Raw genomic sequence first — 26068 nt, forward strand, 5'->3', positions numbered from 1 at the left:
CACTTACGACAAAATTTTCATTTTGCGATGGAGTATCCCTTTAAGATTATTCTATATAGACACAGAACGTTTTTTAGTTATTATTACTACCTGTCATTTAGCAGAAACATCAATGCAAATGCTTATACTTTTAAAAATAAAAGTTCTTTATTTGCATTGATGGTAACATGAATACTTTTTGTGGAATGGAAAGGTTCAATGCATGTTAAAGGTTCTACATCAAACCATCAATGTCAATAAAGAACCTTTATTTGTAAGATTCTTAAGAGTTCCAACTACAGCTCACATAACAGAATATTTCACAGCTTCCATAATATGATTGCATTATCTTAGAATCAGGATCCTCAAACCTTCACTGGAATACTGTCTTCCCAGTGTTGTGTGTGGCACTGGCAGGTTTCCAAGCCATTAAACGCCATCTGAAATGACTGCACTGAGAATAAGGAGAGAGAAGCAACGGGGGGTGTTCCAGTCACTCCTTTACATAAATGCTCACGAGGACAGCTCTGCTGGGTTTGTACTTGACAGGTGATAAAAAAAAAAAAAAAAACACGCAGAGCCTCATTCTCTCCAGCTGATCTGCAGCACTGCAGAGGAACACAATTAAACGCCCCTGGAGAAAAAACACCATAAATTGCTTTAGATAAAAGTCATCTGCAAAATAACCCAATGCCAAACAAGCAACCAATCTGCTGCATTACAAAACTAAGTATTAGCCATCCAGATTGGTCCAATCCACATCCCAAAATCCAAAACGCAAGCAGCTTAAACATTTAAACGTTAATAATCAGATTGTTTTTAAAAATAGACAATCTTCTCATTGATTGTTGGGTTAGAGATTAGCATGTGGCTTCATCTCTGTGCATTTTATAACTTGTAATGTTGTTTTTTCAGATCAGGATTATTGAATGCCATTTCATTGCATAATAATCCATACATATCTCCTCTAAGAGAGACTATAAAAAGAAATGTCCACTATAAAGGGCTTTTCTCTGGTAATCATGCTTAAAAAGTGTAATTTTCGTAGAAAAGATTTTGTTAAGCTTCAAATTCTACTAAAGCGCATATATTGAAGGGAATGTTTACTCGTCTTAATATTGTTCCAAACTTCCAACTTGTTGTAATGTTTTTTTAGAAGACAAAAGCATCCCTCTTATGCTACTGTATGAACCATAAAAGTAGTTGAGATGATTCCTGTATTCTTTAAGTTTTGCAGCATAGATCAGCAGATTTTCTGTGCAACGTCGCTTTTTGTGTTTCACAGAAAAAAATATTGTTTTGGAACAACATGAGGGTGAGTAAAAGCCAGTTTTTGAGTGAACTAATCCTTTCACAGTCCAGCTATACTCACAAACAGCCAGCAGTGGAAAGAACATTTTGTTCAAACACAGTAAGCAGTGTTTTGCAGTGTTTTATAACAGTCAGCGGGTCTCCGGTGCTCTTTCCAGCTAATCATCTCAGAAGTGTGTAACGGAAGTACAGTAATCCTGAAAATGCACTGAAATGAGAAGATGAATGCAAACCGAAGTTAAAACCTATTTGATTCCATCTTTGTGAATAATAAGCAGAGTACAGAAACATACTCAAAACAAGCACAGATTTCGTTTCAGGTCAACAGTGACTGTGTTTGGAATGGAAAATATGCGCATTGCTGTATGTTGTTACAAATGACAATATTATTCATGTCCAGAGTACAGTCCAATTATCATCTCAGAATATTTATATTAATAATACACTTATACAAGACAACTATATTGTATTATCGTGTATTTTTTGTGTTGAAATGTTTTTTTTTTTCACCTTTTTTTATGAAAATCCTCATTATGACTAACATCAAATTATAATCTCAGAAATAAATATGGTTATTTAATCTTTAAATCAAATTTTGTGTAAAAATATTTAAACTTATACCTATGATTATAAAAAGTTACAAATTAAATAAATGCAAATCCTCATTAGTTCCAGAGTACAGTCCAATTATAATCTCAGAAAAATAAATAAATAATATTAATATTTTTTAATCAAATTGTGTAAAACTGTTTTAATTTTTTACCTTTATGTCTTTTTTTTTTAATCCTAATTTCCAGAGTAGTCCGATTATAATCTCAAAAATTAACATGGTTAATAACCTATAATATAAAATAAAAATGTCCTCATTATGTTATTTAATTTATTTTTTATTTTTAAACTTATTTTTGTGCAAAACTGCTTTAACTTTTACCAATAATAATAATAATAATAATAATAGCAATAATAAATCAAATATGTCCAGAGTACCATCCAGAAATAGATTAACCCAAAAAAGTAAGTTTTTTTTCACATTTTTACATTTTAAATCTTTGAACTCAATAAAAAATGAGTCAAACAAGAGCTGAAAAGATCATAAGATTATAAAGTCATTAAACACATAGGTCAAGTTGAGAGCATTGCATTTTGGGACACATTTAGCAACACAGCATTTACAAAAGATCACCTAGACACTGTAATTAACTCTGAAGTTTATTCGTCCCATTTCAGTTAAGAATTTCAATTCATCAAAAGGCCTTATAAAGAGTTTATGGTTTGCAGAAACGCACTGATTGCTTACAGGAAAGATTCTCTTCTAAATAAACCCCATCAGGCCACTGAAAGAATCAAAAGGGCAACAGATTGCATCTTGGTGTGTTGTGCTGTCTTCGTACGTCCTACTATTCACGTCACAGTTTAAGGCCAAAGGGTCCATGAACGTAAAATCAGAAAATTTCAATTCCATTCATGTTTGTAGCAATGCAAAACATTGTAATGCAGTGATGCTTTGTTGGGATTCCGAAGTGTGGAGGAATTATGGGACAGAATGGACCTCAGGTGGTCGTTTCATCATCTGAAATGCAGTCTCTTCATGCACAGGCATCCTTCATAGTACCTTAATCAATAGTTTGTTGCAAATCATCATGTTTCAATATCAAAAACAATGTACATCAGACGAGATCTTTCTGTCGATCGCAGTACGAACATGTCATCACGTCGCAATCTCAGCTAATCTATGACCCGGCGAACACACACACACACACACACACACACACACACACACACACACACACACACACACACACACACACACACACACACACACACACAGAGAAAACTTAACAAAAAATTATAAAATAAACGAAAACCCCAACAAACACACACATGAAAACATCAGTCATGCTCCCATGATCTGAACACAAAAGTAAACGACAAAAAAAAAAAGCAACAGAAAAATTGACAGTGAGACCCAGAGAGAGTCAGCCAGGGGAAAATCCCCCATAATGCTTTGGGCCTGACGCGCCATGGCCCTTTGTTTCCAGTGATGTCATCATTCAGAGCCTTTTCGGTGACCACAGCAGTGAGCGCAGACGCCCCTCGGTCCCTAAAACATCAGCAGTAGAGGGCGAGGGGCGGATGAACCCTCGGCACGAGAGCTCCTGAGCGGGGCGAGAGAGAGAGAGAGAGAGAGAGAGAGAGAGAGAGAGAGAGACGGCTGACGGGGAGCTCTGGGGGTCAGGGCAGAGGACAGGTGGGGCCTGGGAGTCGTCTCGTAGAGGCTAGCGGTTGTTTTTGGCCGCCTCTTTGGCTGCTATGATCAGCGGCGTGAGGCTGGACAGAGGCTTGGCCGCTTTCAGGAACTGATGCTGCGGGGAGAGAGACAGAGACGTCACTTCTGCTCACCGAGGCTGCATTTATTGCATCAAAAATACAGTAAAATCAGTAAAATCCTTAAATATTATTACAATTTTAAACAGCTGTTTTCTATGTGAATATACTGTAAACTGCAATTTATTCCTGTGTTGTAATGCTGAATTTTCAGCATCATTACTCCAGTCTTCAGTGTCACATGATCCTTCAAAATCATAAAAATATACTGATTTGCTGCTCAAGAAACATTTCTGATTATTATCAATGTTGAAAACAGTTGTGCTGCTTTTATTTTTCAGGATTCTTTGCTGAATAGAAAGTTCAAAAGAAAAGCATTTATTTGAAATAGAAATCGTTTGTATCATTATAAATGTCTTTACTGTTACTTTTGATCAATTTAATTTCAAATTTTTAATTTTATTCTTAATAAAAAAAAAATTTTTTTTTAAATCCTACTGACCCCAAACTTTAGAACAGTAGTGTATATTAAGAAAAGGTTTCGGTGCTCACCTGTTTCAGTGTTGGGTGCAATGCATTACTAAGTAATTAATTACTGTAATTTAATTACTTTTCCCTTTAAAAAGTAAGGGATTTAATGGAATTTAATTCCAGTTACTTCTGATGTAATTGCATTAAAAACTTTACAAACTACTGAACAATTCTATATAAAACAATAGTGAATTTAACATCAAAATGTAACATCTAATGTTAAAATGTATGCTTTTAATGTAACCTTGTTCTTTTAAATACTTTGGTCAGTTGAAGAATAAATGATCCAATTTTATATAATTTTTTGAAAGAATTAAAAGATCTCATATAGGATAATATAGGATTTAGAAAGTAATTACTAATAAGTAATGCAAAAATCTTCAGGACCCCAAACTTTCATATATTGAGAAATATTTCCCTGGTTTTAAACATTTGGCTTAGTTAACTGGAGAGTGAACTGTGAATTGAAGTTCTTGTACTAAACCCTTTCTATTTTCTGCTCCCACTCACTCTGATGTCTCAGATTTCCAGCAGCTTTCCACATTATTTACACGAGTCTCTCCAGCCGCCTCTTTTAATGCACAACTGAGTCATATAACGCGTTACACAACCTCACTACTCAAGCTCAGATACTTTCAGCTCCTGGGCTTTTCTGGAAAGTTCTGGCAGCCTTTATTCCAACCCAACAGATGTGAGTTTTCTAAATCAGATGTGTGTGTGGGAGAGACAGAAGGAGAGACGCGATTATGATGCAGAGACTGAATGATGCTCTCTGAATTCGAGAGAATATAAACTACACATCAAAAGCAGTTTGTTTTATTCTTTAAAATATTATAGAAGTAATTGGTTCACATTAAATGAGTTTAAAACTACATCAGTAATACTGTCTGTGCTTCAAAACCTAGTGAGCTGACTACCTAGACAGCATGTTTTGTTTTGAATATTTAAACACTTCTATGATGTCCAAAAATGCTGTCTAGGAAGGCAGCTCATGTTTTGAAACACGTTTGGTGAATGAAGGACAATGAATGAAAAAAAAAAGAATCAATTATAAATTAATTAAATGCCTTTTTAAATAACTAAATACAATTATTAATAAATACTATAAATAATAAATAACATTCCAAATTGACAAATAAAAGTTCTTTAATTATTTTTAAAAATTTAAAGAAATGTAACAATAAAAATTAAATAACTGAAATGCACTTTTACATCTTAAAAAACATTGTCATTTGCATTTCTTAATCCATTTGCCACTCAAGTCTATGTATTTGTTAGTTAGTGTGAAAAGCTTTTGCAATTTTTTTTTTTTTAATTAATCCTTTACAAGCAGCACTCTTAGTCAAGTCACTTTTCACTGATCTATATTTTTGATGCATATCAGGTTTATTATCATTATATCATTATACATATTCAATTTGTGTATGTAATTTACACTTACACAAATTCAAAATATTAATATAATTGTGCATCTATGATATTGAAATATCACTTATCTACAAAGGTCAAGCATGACGCATTGATACTGGCAGGTTTTTTTTTTTCTTGTAACATTAATCAATAAATAACTTTAATAGGTTTAAGAGGAAAATACTGAACGTACACACACACACACACACACACACACCTGTAAGAGCTCCTTGGCAGAGCCTCTCTTCTCCACGTCCATCTCCAGACAGCGGTTTAAGAAATCCCGAAACACGGATGAGAGTTTCTCTGGGTTCTGCAGCTCCGGCGTTCCATTGGTGGCGATGAGATACAGAGCCTGGTGAGATGCAGAGGTTAGGGGTAAAGCAGAGTTTATATGTATTAAAATATTGATTTAGTTTATCTTTAGCATTTTTTAATGTTTTTCCATATCCCACATCATGATCTAAGGGAAAACTATACAAAACCAAAATATATATATACGCAAAGCCCACTGTTGCCAAATATTTATCTCACTATACTCACCACTACTTCAGTATTGTTAGCCACAAATTAACCACAGGTGTGCCCACAAATAGTTTTAGCAAATGTATTCAGATAAAAGCCTTTAAAGCTAATGAAGGTTGAAATCAATGTTGCATTCTGTCCTCCCACAAAGTATCAATCGATGAAATCAATGCAGTTTCCATCTGGAGAGCATCTGATGTCACTCTCGTTCACATGAGGCCATATTTAAAATAATTCAACGATCTGAAACAAAGGGTGGATCTCAGCATCATCTTGAGATCACAAGTGGACAGCATTAGTTCTATATGTGCACCTGGTCTCACGCAACAGCCTCAAACTCCAATTAATGTAAGCACACTTGTGACATCCCTTTATTCCTTTATTCATTCATTTATTAGACATATATTTATTTACTTTCTATTTTTATATATTATTTTGTATGTAAAAAGCACAGTTTTTTTAAACAATTAATTCAAATCAGGAACAAATTCATTACTCAAATATTACATACATTTAGACTGTTTTATTTCACTGTTTAAATGAGACTATTTATTTATTTCTGTATCTATTTTTTTTATAAATCATTTTTTTATAAATCATATATATATAAATTATTATTATTATTATTGTTTTTGTTCCACTGTTTAAAATGCAATTAATAAAATGCAAACCAAATGTTTTGCCAGTCCGAGTATTTTAGCATTGACGGATTTTAAGTTTATTTTTCTATATTTTGCATCTCTTTTTATTAGTTTTGGACAGAAGGGGTTTCTGAATTTCATCTGTCTATTCAAAACTTATTTGTATTTGTTTTGTCTATTATTGTTTTATGTTTTTTTTTGTTTGATATTATTTTTTTAGTTCCTTTGTTTTGTTTGTTTTTTTTTCTGCGTACTTTGATTTCTTTGTTTTTTTTGTAATACTCTGTTTTATCAATGTGTATTTTTAGACATGGTACCATGGTAGTACTGTAGTTGTTGGAAACCCATGGCACTAAAGTACTGCAAAGAATACAATGATTCATAATATGGTAATCATCCAATGCCATTATACCACATAAAAACCATGGTTCATGAATATGTTAATCACTATATATCTCTCTCACTCCTCTGAAACCTGTAGTGATAACCTGCACATATAAGTGAGTTTGGATGTCTTTATTCTCACCCTCAGAGGGTTTTCGTTGAGGTACGGTGGTTCGCCCTCGATCATCTCGATAGCCATGATGCCCAGGGACCAGATGTCCACTTTGGGGCCGTAGGCCTTGCGGGTCACCACCTCCGGGGCCATCCAGTAGGGCGTCCCAACCATGGTGCTTCGCTTGCTCTGTTCAGGAGTGATCTGAGCGCAGAAGCCGAAATCAGCTGACAGACAGACAGACAGACAGACAGACATGTTTAGACCGTCTGGTGTTAGATAAACTGAAACCATATCAGCAGATGCAATGCACATAATCTGGACTCTTGCTCCCTCTACTGGTGAAAAAAAAATAAAATCACAGAGAAGCCTTTGCACAAATAAACACATTCAGTAAATCACAATTATGCTTGCTTTAAATCATTATCAAAGCCATGGATGAGAAATGTAATCATGTAAACAGCACTTGAGGCCAAGATTTAAATGTTTTTGCAACCATGAAGAAAGAAAAACTGCAACCAAAATTGGAAGAAAAATAGTTTTCGGTCAAACTCACTGAGTTTGACGGAGCCGTCCATGCCCAGGAGAATGTTGTCGCTCTTGATGTCTCTGTGAATGACCTGATTCGAGTGCAGGAACTCCAGCGCTTGGAGACACTGCAGAGTGAATGAAGCAAACTCAAACATGCATTTCAGGGGCAAGAGGCTCGCGTCACACAAAAGTCAGAATCCACTGCAAACAAGCTCAGTTTGAATATTTTGTTATGTGCTTTTGTCATTTGTATTAGTTTTATTTTGATATTTCTATACAGTAATTTAATTTCAGTTTGAGTAATTAACTAATTTTAGTACTTCAGCTTAATATTTAGTATTATTTATACTTTTATTTTATTATTTATATTTTTATACTTTAGTACTTCAACTTACTATATAGTATTATTTATACACTATTATAGCATTATTTAATTTTTTGAATTAGCTTTTAATTTTATATTTTCCGTTTTTTTATTTTTTTATTAAGTTTTAGTATTTTGTTATGTGCTTTTGTTGTTTTATTAGTTTTTTTTTGTTGTTTTTTTTTATTTGTATTTTTTTTTTTTCTTTTTAGTTTTTTTTTTTTAGTATATTTTTTTTGTTTTATTATTATTTTTTGTTTTATTTTTTTTACTTTATAGTATTCATTAATATTTTGAATTAGCTTTTATTTTTATATTTTATATTATATTTTATATTGTTAAAAGATGATTATGAATATAGTTAAATTCAGTATATACTAAATACAGTTGGATTGAATATATACTGCAGAAAATGGGAATTCAATCAAATTACAAATGTGCTATTTCACTTAACATTTGTGTGTGCTGTGTATTATGCTTATTAAAGTATTTTGTTGTAAGGTTAGCTAACATTAAAATCTATTGGAATTATTTAAGAAGCTCCACTAATGAGTTCCTGACTATGCAGAGTGTTCCAATTCTTTCACTTGTGAGGTTTCATTTCACTTAGGATACTCCCTTAGCGGGCATCTAGACAGCAAGGCAGCTCAGTAGGTTTGGAATACTTCCACACTCACTTCCCGACAGACGGCGGCGATCTGCGCTTCATCCATACACGTTTCCGTCACTACGTCCGTCAGGGAGCCTCCGGCCAGATACTCCATCACCACCCACAGCTCGTCTCCCACCAGGTAACTATGGCAACAAGACAGCATCGTCAACACACGCCACATTGCTGAGGGATGCAGCAGCATCGCCATGACAACAGAATCACTGGATGCTCCCGCTTTTATTAGTGCAGACGTGGAGAAACTCACCATGGACACAAAAAAACACATCAGAGCCAAACGTGATAACACTGTTAAAACCCAGATACATCTGAGATGATGTCACCACAACAGCGGTCTCATCATCACATCATTTTAATGAGACTTTTTTTCATTACAGACTCATTTTCGTCTGATTTTCATTATCTTTAGAAACAAAATTGTTTAAGATCATCAGACTGATTTTTAAAGAAAATATATTTTAAATTATTCATTATTATTTTTATTCATTATAATTTTAAATGTCTTCTTTTTCTTAACTTGTCTAGTAGATTTTGGTAAGTTTGATTTTGTTAGTTTTTAAAAGTTAGTGATTATAAATGTAAAATAAATGAATAGTGAATAAAAGAAATAAAATATAATGTTAAAGAAAAAAGAACATAAAAATATAACAAAAACTAACAGAAACTACGAAAGACATAACAGAAATTATAAAAAAAGAATAATATATATATATATATATATCTATATATATATATATAATAAAATAATACATAGGCATATATATAATATATAAAATATATACACACTTTTAAAAAAAAAAACACAAAATAAAGGAAAATATAAACTTTAGGAAAATCCAAAAAATAAACAAATACAACAAAAAACAAAGGCAAAAGAAAGGAAAATATAACTTTTAAAAAGAAAGAAAAGATAAAAAAGAGAATTTAATTTAAAAAATATATCTCGTAATAAATGGAAAATAACAAAAAACAAATGCAAAAAAAGAGGTTATATAACTTTAAAAATAAACAAAGAATATAAGAAAATATAACTTAAAAATAGACATAAAATATGAAAAACATAATTTAGAAAAATAAAAAATAAAATAAAATAAAACGAAACACATGGTACAGGAAGGTACAGGAAAACAAGACAAAATACTGATTAGGAAAAGGCTTAATCTAATGAACTGACCTGTCCAGGTAATTGACGATGTTGGGGTTCTTGTTTTCCCTCATGACTAAGATCTCGTTGATGATCAGCTCTTTCTTGGGCTGCTGCTGTAGATTCATCTGTTTGATGGCCACCTGAGAGACGAAACATCCGAGTCAAAGCTTTTAGACACACTGGATGATGATTCTTTGGCTCCATCTCTCCATTAACATGAGTGAGGACTGGTTTGAGATTAGCTGTGTTTGTGTGTGTGTGTGTGTGTGTGTGTGTGTGTGTGTGTGTGTGTGTGTGTGTGTGCGTGCGTGTGCAGGTTCAGCTCTGAGGAAATTCATCAGATCAATATCCTACACCGTTCCCCTCCTGCATCCCCTGATTCATTGATCATCGATCAGCGAGAACGGTGAAGTCTCCGTCAGAGGCACGTTAATGATGACGAGAGGTGCCCTCTATTAACCAGAAGAGCATGCGGACACTGAAAAGACTGTCGATATCTCCAACGCTGTGATAAGCATTCTCCAAATGCTGCCAAATGGCATATTTGCCATGCAACTTCAGAAAATGTATAAAATATAAGAGCAACAACAGCTGAAGCTAATAGAGAAGGTGTTTGGGTGGTAGAAGGACACTGCTAGGATGCAGTTGCTTATTTATAAAATGTTGGTTTCTTACTGGACTGCCTTCCAATAGTGCATGCAAGTTTGAAAATTATATAATGTATAACACGTAACATACAACACATATCATGTTATGTGTAGTAGTAGTAAATCATTTTATGTTTATGTTTTGATTTGATTGTAGCTGAGATTAAACTTGAAGAAAACTTGCTTTAAAAATTCTGAATATATTCTCTTATTATTTTATACAATATGTTTGAACTCTATGAGCTATGAGTTTGGCAAGAACTGACCTCACGTTGTTCTATTTCAAGCATTATATTTGTTGGACAAGCATCACCTAACGTGCAATACATCATGCATGTGCTAATGTTGCTTTAACACCCATAAAGACATATACAATTAATAGATCTTGATATTTTACAGGTAAAAAAAATTAATATTTTTTTTGTATTTTATATTTTATTTTAATAATAATTAATAGCAGTAGTAAATATATATATAATCCTTTTATACTGTTTTTATTTTATTTTTATTTTATTGAGTATGAGAAAAAATTTTAGAGGTGTAATTTTTTTTAAAAATATTCTCTGAATATATTCTTTTATTATTTTATATAATATGTTGTTTAACTCAATAACCCTATGAGCTACAATAATAGTGATGCTTGCCTTATACTGGAGTTTTGTAAGTATTGATCTCATGATATTCTATTTTAAGCATTACATTTGTCGGACAAACATGATTTAATGCATGCAATACGTCATGCATGTGCTGAATGTTGTTTGAACACCTGTAAGGAAGTGCTCTGGTGTCATACTGCAGATGAGAAACATGTACTGTAAGTGGCTGTCTCACCTCTTGCCCCGTGGCGATGTCTATGGCTGTGTAGACCGTTCCAGACGCCCTGATGAGGGAAGGAAATAAAGATCAGGATGATTGTTTGAAGACTGTGGGATCTGGCATAAATAAGAAGACATCCATCATGAAACTCACCCCTGGCCAATCTTCTCAAATCGCGTGTACTTCTTCTTCGGGTCGCCCACGCTGACTATACTTCCTGTGGAGTGGAGGCCACATGTTATTTTAAGAAAAACAAAACGCCACAAAAAAATGAAAACTTAAGAGACACAGATGAGGGAGGAAGGGAAAGGCAGCCGTTTAAAAGACAAAAGAAAGGAGTTGTGAGAGAGCTGCACAACGGATCGAATTTATAATCAATATAGTGATATGACCTTATGCCGTTATTAAACTGGAGATTAGATGGAGGTGTTTGTTTATTTATTTACTTTTTTAAACCAGACAAAATAAAGGCCCAAACCTAGACTGCCTTACAATGGTGCATGCAAGATTAAAAATTAACAATTATATATGTATGTGACCATGCAGCACAAAACCAGCCTTAAGTGTCAATTTTTCGAAATTGAGATTTATACATAATCTGAAAGCTGAATAAATAAGATTTCAATTAATGTATGGATTGTTAGGATCGGACAATATTTGGTCGAGATACAACTATTTGAAAATCTGGAATTTGGGGGGGTCAAAAAAATCTAAATATTGAGAAAATCATCTTTAAATTTGTCCAAATGAATTCTAAGCAATGTATATTACTAATCAAAAATGAAGTTTTGATATATTTACGGATTACGAAATTTACAAAATATCTTTATGGAACATGATCTTTATTTAATATCCTAAAGATTTTTGGCATAAAAGAAAAATCGATAATTTTTGCCCATACAATGTATTTTTGGCTATTGCTACAAATATACCCCAGAGACTTAAAACTGCTTTTGTGCTCCAGGGTTACATTTTTATATATAATACACACATACGAACACACACAAACATGCACATTATATATAAAATGTTATAATAACACTGCAAAAAAAAAAAAAAAAATAGAGTTATTGAAGTGCAAAAATACAAGAAAATTTCAGTCTTTTATTTATTGCAATAAAAAATATAACCTTAAAATGTAAAAGCTGGTTTTACGTTTATAATAAAAAAATATTCTTAAGCAAATATATCTTTTACTTTATGGATTATATTTATTTATATTTATAAAAAGTTATAAAATTAATACAATTATGTTTATATTTTATTTTACATCTTATCTTATCATTAATTGAGACACATGCTGTGAAGGAAAGCACACGATCGTTTCCAGTGTTGAGCAATGAGAGAGACGGGGAAGAAATGGCCTCTAAACCCTTAGGAAAAGACAGATTTACAGGCAGTGAGGTACAGTAACAGGGGCTCGGAAAACACAGAAAGGAAGAAGGCCGAGTTCTGATCAGACTTATACGACGTCTGAAATTTAGGGAAAGACAGGAACAGCTTCAGCTTGATGTGTAACCCGGCAACTATTGATGAACGGCAGTTTTAAATGGTGGATGACAAATCTTTGGCCAAGAGGGGCCTGAAGTGACAGGAGAGACACACTGGATGGGGCACTATTGATGCAGCCGTCTTCCCTAGCATGTGGTGATCTTAGCACTCAAAATTATTGGAGCCAAGAGGGGCCTGAAGTGACAGGAGAGACACACTGGATGACTGCAGCAGCAGCATCCACGTTTCTTACCAGAGCAGAGGGAGATTCTGAGCAATCTGGAGCGCGGGTTCGTTGCAATGTTAAAAAATAAACAGATAATTTGCTAGAAAGTCATGCATCTCTAGAGCAGCTCAAACTAAATGACTGGGAATCATTTCATGCTAAATCATAACAATGCATAAAAAATAAAACAATAATGACAATAAGGCTACACAAAAAAAATAAGCATTGCATGAACGACTCGATCAAGAGATAAAAGCGGGTTTGAATTCTTCGAAAAATAAATACATCATACATATTTGATATGTCAGGAATAATGTGCAGTCAGCCGGTCGTTAACATAAAATAAACCTTGACAGCGTGATCTGGGGTTTATTTAGCAATAATCTCTCGCTGACTGCACATTACCCCGCTTATTACAGGGCTACTTACTAAATAAATAAATAATTGGACATGAAATATTGATTTGTATGTAAATTATCATCACATAGGAAAAAGAGACCTGAAGAGGGAATAGCACAGCTATGCCTTGGATGGATTAAAAATATATATAATATAAATGCATCATTAATACATATTCTATTATTGTTATCTGCCATTCTTTTAAATACACTAATCAGAATTTTGGGGTTGTAAAGAAGTCTCTTCTGCTCACCAAGTCTGCATTTTTTCTTTCAAAATGCTGTAAAAATAGTAAAATATTTGATATATTATTATTAATTAAAATAAATGTTTTCTATTCAATATATAGTAAAATGTAATTTATTTCTGTGATGTGCAGTTACCCTGCGTATTTTCAGCATCATTACTCCGAGTCTTCAGTGTCACATGATCTTCAAAATCATTCGAAATAGTTCTGATTTACTGCGAGCAAGAAACATTTCGTATTATATCAATCTGTAATTGAAATCGTGTTTGTCTGCGGAAACATTGGAGTATCCTCAATTGGCAGGATTCACAATTAATAGAAAGGCAAGTAAATACGACAGCATGGCCAATTTCTGAAATAGAAATCTTGTGTTACACGGGTGTTTAAATGTGCACTTGGGCCAACAGATCAACTGCCTCTAATGACACATCTTTGCTGAATAAGTAATGAGGATTTCGTAGTAAAATCCGAAACAATGAGTCCTACGAGGGGAAGCTGACCCCAAGGAATTTTGAAGTGGTCTGTAGGCTCACAGACACTTACCTCCACTATCGACTCAGAATGAGCACTCTACAAACATAAACACTGACCGATGACCGGGACCCCAAAATTTTGAATGGTAGTGTACTGTATATCACTCACTATTCGTTGTTCAAATCTTCTTCTTGCGTGTTTTGTCGGTGTTTTGTGGCGTGGAGGGTGTTGGGGTTGGTGGAGGGTGTCGGGGTGGGACTGCCGCCGTCAGCGGCCACATTACTGATGGGTGACGTAGCTGCGTCTTTGGTGGAGAGTGGAGGAGGGAGAGGGTCGATAACGGAGCGCGTGTAGATCTGTGGGGGGAGACGACACATTAGCAATGGATAAAATAAAATAAAAATATATATTTAATAAAATAAAATAAAAAAGTAAAATAAATTAAACAAATAATTAGATTAAATAGATTCAATTAAAAAGAGTAAAATTAAAAATATAAATATATATAATTAATCTAAAAATATATTAATAAAATGTTAAATTAGATAGATAGATAGACAGACAGACAGAGTGAAATAAAATTTATATTTATATATATATATATATATATATGCATATATATATGATATATATATATATATATATATATGCATATATATAATAAAATTAATTAGGTAAAAATACTAATAAAATGTATTAGGTAAACACAAAAATAAATGTATGTATGTATGTATGTATGTATGTATGTATGTGTATATATATATATATATATATATATATTTCTATCTATCTATCTAAAAGCATAATAAATTATAAATATAAAAATAATAAATACATTTCTATATAAAATGAACTTTAGTTTCCAGTCCAGTTTCTAAGACACACATATCAGACCACATGGGGCCCAAACGGAGCAATGGATGATTCACAGGACATTCTGGGAAAGGACTGGCCTGCTGGTACCCACAGACACAATAAAACTGAAGTGTCTGAAGTGACTCAAGTGAATATAATTCTCTCCTCAGACCTTCACAAGCTGAACAAAACCCTCAACATTTCTGCTCACAGGAGCCTCGCTTCTCAGTCTGTTCAAACAGATCCAGATCTCTGTGACGCGTATTAAGTTTCCTGCTCTTTTCTTAGAAGATTACTTTACAACACTGGGGTTGGGCTTATGTTCTTTAATTCATTTTGGAGACAAAAAACAGCACGAACAAGCAGCCAAAGAGCTGAAGTGTGCAGTCAGAAGTTGATTCACCACAGTGACACCATGGAAACTGTGTACCGCAGCGTCCATCCTGATACTCATTCAGAGCCGCCAGGATCAGCGTCACACACATTCACAGAGAAAAAACCAGAAGATGCTGTTCTTTACTTTTAACCTCAGAACAAACACAAGCTTTGTGTGCAAAGGGTTAATAAAACACCAGTAAGACATGAACAGATGGAGATCAGAGCATCAGCTTTCTGAATATCACAATTTTCACAACAACGTTAAGACACATACTGTATGAAAAGAAGTTCGCCTGAAAAGAGTGTTAAAAAAAAGTGTTTTTATTCTGAACTAAAACTATTAAAATTTGTTAAAATTGTTTGTTAACTAAATCAAAGCTGAACAAAATAAAAAAATAAATATAAATAAAAAAATGAAAATAAAATAAATAAAATATAAATAAAATAAAAAAAATAAAATAAAATAAAATAAAATAAAATAAAATAAAAAAAAAATAAAATAATAAAATAAAATAAAATTAGTAAAACTTAAAAATATATTTAAAAAAATTAGAAATGCTGCCTGTTGGCAACAAAAATAAAAATAAAATAAAATAAAATAAAAGGAGTACAACTAAAAATTACAAATCTTGAATGAAAATTAGAACTGGCCTTGGAAAATAAATATTAAAAGTAAAATAATGTGAAAACTAGAAATGTATATATATACTATATATATATATATAATATTATATATATATATATATATATATATATAGATATATATATCTATATATATATATATCTATATATATATATATATACACATATATATTTCACACACACACACATTTTTTTAGTGGACACTGTAATAAGCTCAAAGTTATCAGACATGCACTACAAGCCGGCTGTGGCCACTACAGACGCAAAAAGCAGCATTATGTGTGTGAGTGTGTGTGTGAAGTGAACACATTACAGGACATCATTCATCTCCTCTGACCTAATGAGGGTGAAACCCCTTCACATCAAAACCACACATGAATGAGCGCTGATGGAGCATCTTTAATCAGCCGGGCGCCTAGAAGCCAACCAGGCCTGATCCAGTGATCTCCAGACAGATGAAAGGAAGGTAACGAGGCTCAAACACACACACACACACACACACACGCTCCTGTAATAAAGCTCCAGTCACCTACCCCCGCTCTGAACACATGCATATTTATTCTGTAATTACAGGTTAGCTTGGAGGCGTCTAGAGTCAGAAACTCATTATTCCAGACTACAGACCGGACTGTCACGTATCTGCATCTGCCAGCCAACACCCACAACACCAAAACACCTTACAACTGCCTGTCTGTCTGTTTAACCAACCAGCAGCCACAATTACCTACTAACCACTTCAAAACTACTCAGAACGCCTTAGCAACCAATAACCACAACCACTGTCAGCCTGTCTGTCTGTCTAGCAACCATCCTCAAAAAATTACAATAAAACTAAAAACATAGAAATAAAAGCTAATTCAAAGTATTAATAACCTAGCAACCTCACAAAACACATTAGCAACCACCTAGCAACAACCCAAACATAAGGCCTAAATAAACTTCATTCAATTTATTTTTGAATTTCCCATGAGACTTTGCATTTTATTTTAAACCCATTATTTTATTTTTTATTATTAGCACTAGTGTTATTTTACTTTCTTTTACTTTTCCATTCCTTGACAAAATGAAAGTATAATTTTGTCATGCCTATAAAGCATATTAAACTTCATCCGAGAGCGAGAGAGAGACTAACTAAATATCTAAAACTTAAACAAAATTAGAACTTGGCAACTACCTGAAATAAATTAAAGCTGACACACTAAAATTACAAACTGGAAATAAATAAAAAACTAAAACTGAAATACATTTTTTTTAAATTAAACCTATATAATAATATTTAAAAACAAGCAAATTGCTAAAGATTACACTTAAACTAAAATTATACAAATAAAAATTGATTCACAAATAAAATAAAAAATTATTTAATAAATAATTGATTAATTAAAATAATTTTATAAAAAATTAACTATAAAAAAAAAAACTAAACTAGTACATACATTTTATATATATATGCCCTGGAAAACTCTTAAAACACCTTAGCATTTGATCCCTTAAAAGGTTAGTTCACCCAAAAATGAAAATTAGGCTGCGTTTTTAAAAAATAGATTAAAGTAATTATTACATTTTAAATATGAATGTTTTTCTTAAAAAAACGCATCAATCACTACAGGAGGTCTTTGTTCAGCCCGCCGGAGCCGTGTGAGACACTTTTTTTATGGATGGGCGCTTTTTATATAACTTCTTTTGGACTGAAGCAATGCAACACCCGCTGACTGCAATGATAGAGCTTGAAAGATCAAAGACAGTTTTTAAAATAACTCCGACTGGATTCGTCTGAAAGATCATATACACTTAGGATGCCTCGGAGGTGAGTACAACGCAGCCTAATTTTTATTTTTGGGTGAACTTACCCTTTAACATTGACCCATACAAGTAAATACTCACAGATTTTGTGTGTTCGGGACGGGGTGCGATGGTTGGTGGAGGCGTGGCTTCATCCTCATCATCATCCTCGGAGACCGTGGCCACGGCAGGGGTCTCGGAAACGGTCTTGGAGTTCTGCGGAGCGTGAAACAAGTCGAGCAGGAAGTGAGGCTGACCGACTGACATCACAACATGAGTGCAAAACAAACCCAACCCCAACATGCCAACCACGAGAGCAGGGCTGACCGCATTCAACTCCCCGCGGGCCTCACCAGCTGACCCTATACACCACAGCTAAAACTTCACTCCCCATCTTGCTTTGCATCTAACCTGATTCGGTCTGAGCTATGGATACAGCACAACTCAGCAGGAGAACTGGACGAAAAAGATGCTGATTCACAGTGCAGGGAGAGAGAGAGAGAGAGAGAGAGAGAGGAGGGACTAGAGAGAGAGAGAGAGAGAGAGAGAGAGAGGAGAGAGGGAGAGAGAGAGAGAGAGAGAGAGAGAGAGAGAGAGAGAGAGAGATGAACCCATTGGCACAGTCTCGAGTGGCTGGCATCAGTTCTGTCCTTCTGTTGAGTGGGCAGCTCTTATGGGACTCTGTCACCTTGTTGTTCACTACACCCCCCCCCCCCCCCCGTCCATTTCAGCTCTCAGTTCCCTTCTCTTCCCCCCAGCAAACTTCCTCCCGTCCCGTCCTCTGTCAATCTGTCACGTGAGCCGAGAGAACATTTCTCCACACCCCCCCACCCCCCGACCTCAAACACTTCTCTGCGTGTGACAGATAAACCTGGAAAACACAGTCAGATGTCACAATCACTCACCACTGCGTTGGAAGAGCTGTAGTTATCCGTACCTTTGTCTGAAATTAAAAACAGAAGAATGAGAAATGGACTATAGAACTAAACTACAGACAACACATCACTGATCAACTGCTGATTTATAATGGATTTGGTGGCTGATATAAAGCCACTGGGTTAATTTATCGACATAGAACTCATTTTTAACGTGAAAGTTTAATTCTATGTACTATAATAAAATGTATTATTAGGCCCGAGATTCTTCACATCAGTGAATAAATACATAGGTATGCAATAAACAATCGTATTTCTAAACAGTCTAGTGGTAGAATGTTCTAATCCACCCTCGCATATTTTTTCCCTTTTTTAAAATCAAAAATGTTAATCAGTGATCATATATCAAGAGCAGGGAGCATGTTTTGTGATTTAACTGGAATGAATAGATAGTCTCTAAAATGTCATTAAGCGATAGATTGAAGAGCTCATGTGTGAAGAGAACGTTCAGTCACTAATAACATCACAACGAACATTTAAAAAAACAACTCATTACAGCGCCAGATCGCATCTTATTTAAATGAAACCAATGACAACTGGATATGTTTCATCTGCATTAGGTATAAAATATACCTAATATAAGTATAAATAAATATATATATATATACACACACACACACACACACACGCACGCACGCACGCACGCACACACGCACACACACACACACACATATATATACATACACATAAGATATAATATATAAAATTAAATTTAACAAATTGATATACACACACACACACACTCACACACACACACACACATATATATACATATATATATATACACACAAACATACATAATTAAACATAAAATGCATATATAAGAATATATATATCATATAAAATAAATTAAATGTTATATATATATTTATATGAATATAAAATATTATTTTTCATTTATATTTATACTAGAAGAATACAATTAATATATAGAATTTTTATGATATATATTTACATTTATTTTATTACATATATATTTCTTTTTAGAGATTTATATTTTTTTATTACCTATATTTTTCATTTTTTTAGTTTACACAAACATGCATACATACATATATATATGATATAATTACAATGATGTGAGATGTTACTGACATCTACACTGCTACAGCTGTAATATGTATAAAATGTGCGTCACACCTGTAAAGCTCATGTATTTCTGACTGTTGTTTGTTTCTTTAGAGTCGTAGAATTTAAGCACATCCAGTACGGCCTGAGGATTCTTCTTCTGCTCGAGTTTAGTGATGTTGGACGTCTGGAGCAACCGTGCCCACTGCTCAGGCATGCCCTACATAGAGAGCCACAAACACAAGCAAGGTGTAAACCACGGTAATCAGCCTATGCCAGTGACAATGAAAGCATGCGCATGCCAAAAGCAATGTTAAATCTGACAGACAGATAAATATGGTCACATTGTGATCAGTATGAGTGGTGAAAACACACTCCTGGTTATCTGCCCACTGGCTCCCATTAACACTTTGAGTTCATTACACACACTGAGCTCAACTCATGTCATACAGAGGAAACGTACGGCTGAATTAGGGGTCAGGAAAAGACTACTGCTCATTTAATATCTTATCAAATATAATAAACCAGATGTAAAGAGGGAGACAGATCTGGATCCGGAGGTTAATCCTGCGAGTCTGAACTGCTGGAGGTTCATTTTCTATATTTGGGTTGCTGATGTCAAATGAACATATTCAGCCATTTTTCTCTCCGTTTGTCCTTTTTTGTGTGCTTTCTTTAGCACTTTCTCTTTATAATCAGGTGAGTTCATTAATTTTACAGGTTAAGTACACAGTAAAAGTGCTATTTAACAAGTTCTTAATGAATTTTACATTTAAGATTTGGCTATAATTTGTCAAAAAAATGTGTGATGTGTGATTATGTCTGAAGGTATAAATAGAATTGTTTTCTACATGTGGACATCCTGCAGGAAAAGGTCTTTGCTCAGACTTACAGTGAACTCTCCAGTGACGGCGTCGAAGCCAACATGGATGGTGTGCTCAAAGTCCGACGGCAGAGAGATCTCTGGACGCTCTTTCTTCTTATTGGCTGAAGACGATGATGAGGGCAGAGACACGGTAGAGTGAAAGAAGAGAATAAGAGTTAAGGTATGTTTAAATGTAGATTATTCAAATCACTTATTGTAAACATACAACACGTTTTTCATTTTGTCTCTTTATTAGACACATACAGTACAGAATAGCGGGAAACTATTGTATAAAAAATGTTTTTGAAATTATATTTTATATAATGAATTAAAATGTTGCCTTTAGAAAACCTGACTAGCAAGTTTGAAGAAATGTGAAGGTTTTCAGTTTTAACTAGTTTTAAAGCTTGAAATTTGAAAGCCATCAGTACATCAGAAAAACAGACACAGACAGATCATCATAGCATGCATATTTTAACATGTTAACGTTTCTTACATTTTAGCCTTTTTCTAACATTTTAACACATTTTATCCAAAGCAACGTACAAATGAGAACAAAGAAGCAATCAAACCAACAAAAGAGCAATAATATGTAAGTGCTGCGACAAGTCCTGGCTAGTCTAACGCAGTACACTTAGAAATAAAAAGAAAACAGTAGATGGAATAGAAATAGGCTAGAAAATGGTATTGTTAGAGGGTTAAGTTTTTTATAATAAAAAAGCGATAGAATAGAAATCGAATAGAGAACGCTAGTGTTAGAGGGTTAAGTTTTTTATAATAAATAAAATATAGAACAGAAATATAATAGAGAACGCTAGTGTTAGAGAGTTAAGTTTTTTATAATAAATAAAAGATAGAACAGAAAAAGAATAGAGAACACTGATGTTAGAGAGTTACGTTTTTTATAATAAATAAATGATAGAATAGAAATAGAATAGAGAACGCTAGTGTTAGAGGGTTAAGTTTTTTATAATAAATAAAAGATAGAATAGAAATAGAATAGAGAATGCTAGTGTTACAGGGTTAAGTGTTTTTATAATAAATAAAAGATAGAATAGAAATCGAATAGAGAATGCTAGTGTTATAGGGTTAAGTTTTTTATAATAAATAAAAGAATAGAAATAGAATAGAGAACGCTAGTGTTAGAGGGTTAAGTTTTTATAATAAATAAAAGAATAGAAATAGAAAAGAGAATGCTAGTGTTAGAGGGTTAAGATTTTTATAATAAATAAAAGATAGAACAGAAAAAGAATAGAGAACACTGATGTTAGAGAGTTACGTTTTTTTAATAAATAAAAGAAAACAGGCAGATAGAAATAGAATAGAAAATGCTAGCATTAAAGGGTTAAGTTTTTTAATAATAACCAGATAGAATAGAAACAGAACAGAGAACACTGGTGTTAGAGAATTAAGTTTTTATAAGAAATAAAAGAAAAGTAGATAGAATAGAAATAGATTAGAGAACGCTAGTGTTAGAGGGTTGTTTTTTATATTAAATAAAAGATAGAATAGAAATAGAATAGAGAACGCTAGTGTTAGAGGGTTAAGTTTTATATAATAAATAAAAGATAGAATAGAAATCGAATAGAGAACGCTAGTGTTAGAGGGTTAATTTTTAAATAATAAATAAAAGATAGAATAAAAATAGAATAGAGAACGCTAGTGTTAGAGGGTTAAGTTTTTTATGATAAATAAAAGATAGAACAGAAATAGAATAGAGAACGCTAGTGTTATAGGAATACGTTTTTTATAATAAATAAAAGATAGAATAGAAATAGAATAGAGAACGCTAGTGTTAGAGGGTTAAGTTTTTATAATAAATAAAAGAATAGAAATAGAAAAGAGAATGCTAGTGTTAGAGGGTTAAGATTTTTATAATAATAAATAAAAGAAGAGAAATAGAATAGAGAATGCTAGTGGTTAGAGAGTTACGTTTTTATAATAAATAAAAGAAAACAAGCAGATAGAAATAGAATAGAAAATGCTAGCATTAAAGGGTTAAGTTTTTTGGAGGATGGTAGTGATAGAATAGAAACAGAACAGAGAACACTGGTGTTAGAGAATTAAGTTTTTATAAGAAATAAAAGAAAAGTAGATAGAATAGAAATAGATTAGAGAACGCTAGTGTTAGAGGGTTGTTTTTTATAATAAATAAAAGATAGAATAAAATTAGAATAGATAACGCTAGTGTTAGAGGGTTAATTTTTTTTATAATAAATAAAAGATAGAATAGAAATAGAATAGAGAATGCTAGTGTTAGAGGGTTAAGTTTTTTATAATAAATAAAAGATAGAATATAAATAGAATAGAGAACGCTAGTGTTAGAGGGTTAAGTTTTTTATAATAAATAAATGATAGAACAGAAATAGAATAGAGAACGCTAGTGTTAGAGGATTAAGTTTTTTATAATAAATAAAAGAAAACAAGTAGATAGAATAGAAATAGAATAGAGAATGCTAGTGTTAGAGAGTTAAGTTTTTTATAATAAATAAAAGATAGAATAGAAACAGAATAGAGAACGTGTTAGAGAGTTAAGTTTTTATAATAAATAAAATAAAACAAGTAGATACAATAGAAATAGAATAGAGAGTGCTAGTGTCAGAGAGTCTAGTTTTTAAGGAATCTCCTTTTAGTGCAAGTCATAACACTAGTTTTATACAATATACTAGCTTCCTGCCATTTTAATCTCATACTTTTTTTTGGATTTCATAATGACATTATTACAATATATACACAGTCATGCATCTGTTGTTGCAACGCTGTTTTCCAGTTCCTGTGTGTCACTCATGTGTGCAGATGCTGCTAATGCCTATTATAAACGTCCTCATCTGCTGTGTGCTGAAGCCAGGCAGGGTCTTTAATATTAATGATGTGCTAACGGGCTGCTAATTAACAATAAACAGGCCTGCAGAAAGACGAGCCGCTCAGAATGCAGGAGTGAGACGGACTCTTGACACGGAGAGATGTGTGGATGCACAGGTGTTTGGAGACGCGTGTTATACAATGAGAAAGTGTGAGAATCTGCTGCCACAAATGAAGGAGAATATCAACCTCAAAGTTAAAAGGTTTACAGTCATAAAGTAAGATGCTTGTGTTTATTGTAAGATGAATGACTCCCTATAGAAATTCTGTTCTTGCTGGATTGTTTTGAAGTCCTCTTTTTAAATGAGTTTTCACTCACTCTTGTCTCCTCCTCCGGTGAGTATGGATCGGATGAAGCCTTCTTTTTCTCCTTTTATCCTCGGGTTGGGCGGTGGCAGGGGTTTGGAGGAGCCGTGATTCAGCGGGCCTGAGTCTTTACCGGACGAGCCAATCATGGTGCTGGTGTTTCTCATGGGCGGAGCTGGCGGCTTGTCTTCTACTTCCCCATTGTCTGACATCTTCAGCTGTGGGCGTGGCTAAATCTGAAACACACAACCAATCAGAGCTAGTGAGTTGGTGAAAAGGGAGGGGCTACAGTAAATCAACCGCAGGGGTTTCTGGAATGAAACTGACAATGCATAATTAGATTTACCAAAAATTACCACCAATCTTCTTTTAATAGTATTTAGATTAAACTAGGACACAGCAGGAAAAAAACAGTTAAAGCAGGAAGAAAACATCATCTGATGTAGTTTCAGACCAATATATTTCTATGTACTACTTTCATTTATAGCATAAGTCAGTAAGATTTAAAAAAAATATATATATATACTTATATTCATCAAGGACGCATTAAAATGATCAAAAATTACAGTAAAGACATTTATAATGTGACAAAAGATTTTCCATTTCATATAGATGCTGTTCTTTTAAACTTTCTGTTCATCAAAGAATACTGAAAATAAAATGTTTGACAGTACTTTTCCACAATAATATGAAGCAGCACAACAACATTGATAATAATCAGAAATGGTTTCTTGAGCAGCAGATCCTGTATATCAGAATGATTTCTGAAAGATCATGTGACACTGCATACTAATACTATGATGCTGAAAATACAGATTTGCATCACAGGAATAAATTACATTTTAAAATATATTTCAAATACAAATCAGTTATTTTAAATTGTAATACTATTTCGCAATATTAATGACATTACGGTGTTTTTTAAATCAATAAATCCAGCATTCAGGTGAGCAAAAGAGACTTCTTTCACAAAACATTTTTTTTTTTTTATCATGCATACCTCAAGCTTTATTCAAATCACCCAACCCTAAAATGAGCCAATAACAAACAATTAATTATTAACCCACCACAAACTGAAGCGTAACTGAATGTTCTTTGTGAGATTCTTTTTCTGACCGAGGTGTACAATCGCTCCGTCTTTGCCCGACATTCAGCTTGCCCAGCGGCTCTGGCATCAGTCCTGACATACTCGGAACCTCAATAAACCAGGATTATGTACATACTGGAGAAGACGACTGTGTTATTTTTTGGGTTGTGCCCCCCAGTTCAATATGAAATGCTATCTGGAAGCTGACATGTGACTGAGGTTGTGACATGCTGTTCTCCATTTTAAAACTACTTTACAACAAAGTTTTGCTCAAAAAATCGTTTTATTAATGTCTGACGTTAATGACTCACACAGAGACTACATGGGATATTTGTGCTTTAAAAAACTTAATTAACATTGACCAAAAACAAATCTAGTTAAAAATTAACTAGAAAGCTAATTTCAATGGGGAAAAAACAAGAGCCCAGTACAAGACTAAGATGCACGTTTCATAAAAATTTATATACTCATAATAATAATAATAATAATTATCAACCTCAAAGTTAAAAGGTTTACAGTCATAAAATACGATGCTTGTGTTAGTGTAAGATGAATGACTCCCTATAGAAATTCTGTTCTTGCTGGATTGTTTTGAAGTCCTCTTTTTAAATGAGTTTTCACTCACTCTTGTCTCCTCCTCCGGTGAGTATGGATCGGATGAAGCCTTCTTTTCTCCTTTTATCCTCTGGGTTGGGCGGCAGGGGTTTGGAGCCGTGATTCAGTGGGCCTGAGTCTTTACCGGACGAGCCAATCATGGTGCTGGTGTTTCTCATGGGCGGAGCTGGCGGCTTGTCTTCTACTTCCCATTGTCTGACATCTTCAGCTGTGGGCGTGGCTAAATCTGAAACACACAACCAATCAGAGCTAGTGAGTTGGTGAAAAGGGAGGGGCTACAGTAAATCAACCGCAGGGGTTTCTGGAATGAAACTGAAAGCATAATTAGATTTACCAAATTACCACCAATCTTCTTTTAATAGTATTTAGATTAAACTAGGACACAGCAGGAAAAAAACAGCTAAAGCATGAAGAAAACATCATCTGATGTAGTTTCAAACCAA

The 26068-nt window shown here is 33.5% G+C and overlaps 1 protein-coding gene across 1 annotated transcript; it reads right to left on the minus strand.

Annotated features, from left to right (window-relative positions):
• Nucleotides 1–2486: 2486 nt before the first annotated feature.
• Nucleotides 2487–25827, minus strand: pak1 (p21 protein (Cdc42/Rac)-activated kinase 1). Its single transcript, XM_042775704.1, is given in 16 exon segments — nt 2487–3653; nt 5774–5911; nt 7249–7445; nt 7775–7874; nt 8791–8908; nt 9958–10070; nt 11409–11457; nt 11547–11621; nt 12038–12065; nt 14399–14457; nt 14459–14586; nt 17990–18103; nt 18793–18830; nt 19963–20110; nt 20783–20877; nt 25636–25827. Coding segments are annotated over 16 exon segments (1635 nt in total). The 5' UTR covers nt 25784–25827; the 3' UTR covers nt 2487–3566.
• Between the last annotated feature and the right edge of the window lie 241 nt (nt 25828–26068).

This window comes from Cyprinus carpio, chromosome A18 (genome assembly GCF_018340385.1).
Source record: "Cyprinus carpio isolate SPL01 chromosome A18, ASM1834038v1, whole genome shotgun sequence".
Taxonomy (NCBI): domain Eukaryota; kingdom Metazoa; phylum Chordata; class Actinopteri; order Cypriniformes; family Cyprinidae; genus Cyprinus; species Cyprinus carpio.